At 59.1% G+C, this 5,667-nt stretch overlaps 1 protein-coding gene across 1 annotated transcript in view; it reads left to right on the plus strand.

Moving 5' to 3' along the window:
- LOC102249930 (transmembrane protein 132E-like) overlaps positions 1 to 5,667 on the plus strand; it is an 11,734-nt gene that overhangs the window by 4,438 nt on the left and 1,629 nt on the right. Inside the window, exons 6-9 of the mRNA XM_014541143.1 lie at positions 955 to 1,160; positions 2,952 to 3,240; positions 4,123 to 4,314; positions 5,345 to 5,663. Coding sequence (XP_014396629.1) covers positions 955 to 1,160; positions 2,952 to 3,240; positions 4,123 to 4,314; positions 5,345 to 5,663 — 1,006 coding nt within the window. The remainder of the gene's footprint in view (positions 1 to 954; positions 1,161 to 2,951; positions 3,241 to 4,122; positions 4,315 to 5,344; positions 5,664 to 5,667) is intronic.

Genomic DNA, 5,667 nt, shown 5'->3' on the forward strand with positions numbered 1-5,667 from the left:
ACCAGAGCCTTCAGGGTGTGATCAGCCCACAGGCTGCTTCCAAACGTGAGGATGTGCACCCACAGGCATGCACCAGCTGGAGCACCTAAATACACTGTGCACCGTGTTCAGTCCAGGTGTGTGTGTGGGCACATGTAACACGTACACCCATCTGCATCTGTACGGAAGGACTGGCGGCGACACCTTTGTGAGTGGGCACAGGTCTCCGCCCCCCAGAGGTGTTCAGCAGGCCTGTGCCCATCCGGGGAAGCTCTAAGATGCAAGTTGGTATCCAGCTGGGCAATGCACTTGCAAAAGCTGCAGCCAGTGGTGGCAGTCATCCGCCGGTCTGGGCTTGAGGTCCTCTGGTCCTGATTTTTCCTCTCTCCTTCCCTCACTCCCCCCCCCCAGGCTGGAGCAGCCCCCTCGCCTGAAATTAACCAGAGCCCGTTTTCCTGGGACTGCTGCTCCATGGGGGCCCCGGAGGAGCCAAGTCCTGCCCTTCACCCCCCACCCCCCACTTGACCTCCTCCTGGCTCAGTGCAGCACCTGTGTCCTGCTCAGGACAGGCTGCGCTTTGGTGCAGTGAAGGGCTGTACCTGCCAGCACCCGCCCAGGTGGTCATGCAGGGAGGAGAGCCAGTCCCGAGGACACTCGGCCTGAAGCCTCCTCCAAGGTGTGATCTGGTGCCCCAGAAGCTGGCCCTTGTGAAGGCATTTGCATCCACCTCCCACAGTAGCCCCTGAGAGATGGTCTCTGGAAACACAGGATGGAGGCGGGGACACAGAAGCTGACACCTCCCCGAGGAATTAAATGAGGAGGTGCCTTCTCCCCCCTCCCCTTCAGCCTCACGTGACTGGTACTTTCTCTCTCCAACAGCCTCTGGCCCTGCTTGTCAGACTGCAGTTCCTTGCACTGTCCCGCAGGATGACCTGTAGGGCAAGACATGCCAACCAACCTCCCTCCCCTCCCCAGGTATCCAGCAGCTGTGACTACGTGTTTGTTAGCGGAAAGGAGTCTCGCGGGTCCATGAATGCCAGGGTCACCTTCCGCTACGACGTCCTCAGTGCCCCCCTGGAAATGACAGTCTGGGTCCCCAAGCTGCCCCTGCACATCGAGCTCTCGGACGCCCGCCTCAGCCAAGTGAAGGGCTGGAGGGTACCCATCCTCCCCGACCGGAGGTACAGCCCCTCCACACACGGCAGATACTCGGGACACTCGCGGGTGACACAGCCCTGGCACATGGTCTGATCTGCATGTGTGCCTAAGGGCCTCGATGTACACAGTCTGGGGCTGGTTATGCACTCAACAAACTTTTACTGAGCAGCTACTGTGTGCCAGGCACTGGCGGGTGCTTGAGATGCGAGATGAATGTGGCCGGTACCTTACTCAGCCAAGTTCTGGGTCCACCAGGGAAGCCATCATGTATATGCCACAGAGCACGGTGGATGCAGAAAGCAGGGAATTGAGTGGCACAAAGGAGAGAACCACCTCTCCCTCTGGGAAAAGTCAAGGCAGGCTTCCTGGAAGAGGTGACTCTTGAGCTAAGTCTAAAAGGATGAGTGGAAATGAGTTGTCTGGGGAACAGGGTGAGAGACCAGTCCAACAGCAGACAAAATGGAGCAGACACAGTAACACAGGAGCACACACGGCTACACACACATGCCCCAGCCTGGGCATGTCGAGGCACATCAGCTGGGCACACACTAACTCACACTGGGTGTACACACGTGCCCCAGCCTGGGCACGCGAGGCACACTTGTAGGCACATCAGCTGGGCACACACTAACTCACACTGGGTCCCTCTCTGGGGGGCAGGCTCACACACCTGAGTACCCAACTGCGGGGCATGGACATCTGCACTCAGCGCACCCCACTCACCCACCATGGCTGCAAGAGAGAAAAGCCAGCAGGGAAGAGGAGGAGGGGCGGGGCCAGGGAGAGGAGCAAGCGGCCGAGTGAGACTTGGGCTCAGTTCAATTCTGCAGGATTTGGGAAAGCAAGGCCGGGTGGACCAGAGCCTCTGGAACTTGAACGAGCACACAGCTCACCTGCAGATCCTGTCTGTTGCACATGTATTTTGGACCAGCTCCTGGGTGATGCTGATGCTGCTTTGAGTAGTGAGGACGCAGTAAACTCTGAAGCCAGACAACCAGTTTGAGAACTGACCTCTGCTCTTTGGCTGGCCAACCATGGGCTATGCACATAACCTCTCCATGCCTTGGTTTCCTCATCTGTAAAATGGGCACATTAACACTTACCTCACAGGACTGTGGTGAGGATTGGATTTGTTAACAGGTAAAAGCACCCTCTGTGTGGATGAATATTCTAGTGCTTGATTCTTCTAAGCACTAGCAAAGCAGTAGCCACACGGTGACTCTCTTGCTTTCTGCATTGTGGGTAATTCTGAGTAGGCGGAGCATTCCCCAGACCATCACGTCCTGGGTCCCTTTTGCTCACCAGTTCTTCCCTCAGTTTCTCTCTCTCCTTTTTGCATTTCACTATGAGCAGCAAGAGAAACCCAAGCCGCCCCTTCAACGCTTGGCTTGTGAATCTCAGCTAAACATCCAGGTTGATCACTTACAAGTTCTGTTTGCCACACAGCGTAGGACGAGCCAGCCCAGCTCCGGGCACTCCGTAAAGGGATCGCCTTTGCTCCAGCGCAGAGCTGAGAGCAGGGCCAGGCTCACGCTCAGCGCTGAAAAGAGGTCGCACTCGTTAGGGTTTGATGCCAGCTTTTCGCAGGCGTGCGGGAAGCCAAGTGGAGGCAGAGAGACCAGGGAGGGCCAAGAAGGTGCCTTTTTAGGAGGGAAGAGCCTGGGCCTCCCAGCTCCACACTTGTCAGGAACAGGAGTGAGCCAGGGACATGGCTCACTATTTGCACACAGCCGTCCACGGGAGCCGGGGAACGGCTAGCAGGGCCAGGGGAGGGAGGGGCTTGTGCAGGTCACTGATCCTGTGCCCCCACCCAGGTCAGCCCGGGAGAGCGAGGACGAGGACGAGGAGGAGGAGGAGCGGCGGCAGAGCAGCAGCCGCGGCTGCACCCTGCAGTACCAGCACGCCACTCTGCAGGTCTTCACCCAGTTCCACACGACCTCGTCCGAGGGCACCGACCAGGTGGTCACCATGCTGGGCCCGGACTGGCTGGTGGAGGTCACCGACCTGGTCAGCGATTTCATGCGGGTGGGTGACCCCCGAGTGGCACGCCTGGTAGACAGCAGCACGCTGGCAGGCCTGGAGCCGGGCACCACCCCCTTCAAGGTAGGCACAAGGGCAGTGCCAGGAGTCCTGTTTGCCTGTGGGCAGAGGATGCAGACGTTCTTAGGAAAGGAATTCCAGGGTCTCAGCCCCCAAAACACACTTTCTTCCCTGCCTGCGCCTCTGCCTGATGTTCCACCATCAGAGGCCAAGGTCCTTTAGCTTCACCGTGGTGAAGGGTCTCCCTCCACACCTGACCAGTACTATCAACCTCGCATCCCCGCGTGGTTCCTGAGAGCAGGTGCGGGCTCAGGCAGCTAGAGGGCCGGAGAGGGAGTTCAGGAGCTAGGAACTCAACTCTGACCTCCTTGACATTTGCCCGAGTAGAAATCCTCCACCTGGGAGATGGTGAACAGTGACCCGTGGGCTGGAATCTGCTTGCAGGATCCTTGTTTGTAAAAACAATTGATCCTACATTTGAAAATTAGAAAGCTTCTCATTGTTTAGAAAACCAGATTTCTGGTTTTACAAAATATAAATATGGCAACACCGGGCCTGCCTTCCCACCTGGGAATATGCTGCTAGAGTCAGTACTGGTGCCCCCTTTCCATGAGCATGAGTTCTCCCGTTGGCCACAGTCCCCACCACTCCCTTTCGTCTCCCTCATATTGAGGTTGGAATATCAATTACTATTTCTCACTGTGCGGGCCTATTGTTTCCTTTACATCTGCCCATCTCTCTCATCTGTGCTCCTGCAAGCCCCGCACGCCCCCCCCCCCCAAGAGACCCCTGGACCCTGGTTCCCAGGTGCAAACCTAAGGCAAAGCCTCCCAGCCTGCCCCACCCCCTGGACCTCTCTTCCGGTGGCACTGGGACTCCCCCTGATGGGTGATCCTGGGGTCCTGGTTTCCTGGCCTTCACCCACCCCGCCCCTCTCTGCCTCAGGTGGTGTCCCCACTGACGGAGTCTGTGCTCGGGGAGACGCTGCTGACCGTGACAGAGGAGAAGGTCAGCATCACACAGCTGCAGGCCCAGGTGGTGGCCAGCCTCGCCCTCTCCCTACGGCCAAGCCCTGGGAGCAGCCACACCATCCTGGCCACCGCTGCCGCCCAGCAAACCCTCAGCTTCCTCAAGCAGGTAACTGGGTGCCCCGCCTACCAGCCTGGGGCTTGGAGTGTAGAAGGAGGGCTTGCGGGCTCTGGCTTACCCTTGTGCCACGAGTGCCCCAAAATTAGGGCGTTAGGCAATGGAAGATCTCTCTACCCTCCATGCCCTGTGTGCCTGCTCCACCCCACCCCACTGCCGTCTGCACAGGGAGTCTGGCCAAGGTCTCGCTTTCTGCACCTGCCACCCTGAGGTCTTCCTGCTAAGGGTTCCCCCTCCCAGATTCTCAGAGGGCCCATCAGCTCTGCCTGTACCCCAGGAATTACACTTACCTATTTCTGGAGCCCCAGCTACAGCCCACCCCCCGAAATGCCAGGACAGTGGCTGCAGGCAAAGGTGGAAAGGTGACAGGCAGAAGCCCAGGGAATGAGAAGGCGGGTGTTGAGCACTAAGCCAGGAGTCAGGATCCAGAAGCCATCTGCCTCCACTTGCTCCCTGACCCCAGGCCAATCCCTTCTCTCTGGGCCCTGCCTTCTCACCTGCAGGGAGGCCAGTGTAACCAACAGGGGAGACTGGGGTTGGGTGTGTGTCCTCAACCTCCAAGTGTCTGATGGGGGTGATCCCAAGGGCAGGCATGGAGAAGTGGGGTAACTGCTGCAGCAAAAGGGACTTGAGTGAGACCCAAGGCAGTGGCGTGTGTCCTCAACCTCCAAGTGTCGGATGGGGGTGATCCCAGGGGCAGGCATGGAGAAGTGGGCTAAGTGCTGCAGCAAAAGGGACTTGAGTGAGACCCAAGGCAGAACTTACCTTTAGCTCATCCAGGGGAGAAAGGTGAGGTGGGCAGAGGAATTCTCAAGGCAGCAGGAAGCCACCATGTGCCTGGACCCTCTTCACAGCCTCCCAGTCAGTCATTCCTGAGCACCTGCCACCTGCCAGGCACATCCAGCCCTGGGAGTCCAGCCGGGAGCCAGACACCTGAGTCCCTGCCCTCACAAAGCTCATCCAACAGGGAAGCCAGCCAGGACCAGCCTCTGACTCCTCTCCCCTTCTCCTCCTCCTCCAGGAAGCCCTCCTGAGCCTCTGGCTCTCCTACAGTGACGGCACCACAGCTCCACTCTCCCTCTACAGCCCCCGGGACTATGGGCTGCTGGTGAGCAGCCTGGACGAGCGGGTGGCTACGGTGACCCAGGACCGGGCCTTCCCCCTGGTGGTGGCTGAGGCGGAGGGGGCAGGGCAGCTGCTCCGCGCGGAGCTCACCATCGCTGAGAGCTGCCAGAAGACCAAGCGCAAGAGCGTCCTGGCTACCACCCCCGTGGGCCTGCGGGTGCACTTGGGGCGGGAGGAGGAGGACCCCACCTACGACTACCCAGGCCCCAGCCAACCGGG

Source organism: Myotis brandtii, unplaced genomic scaffold, assembly GCF_000412655.1.
Source record: "Myotis brandtii unplaced genomic scaffold, ASM41265v1 scaffold265, whole genome shotgun sequence".
In the NCBI taxonomy this organism is placed as follows: Eukaryota; Metazoa; Chordata; class Mammalia; order Chiroptera; family Vespertilionidae; genus Myotis; species Myotis brandtii.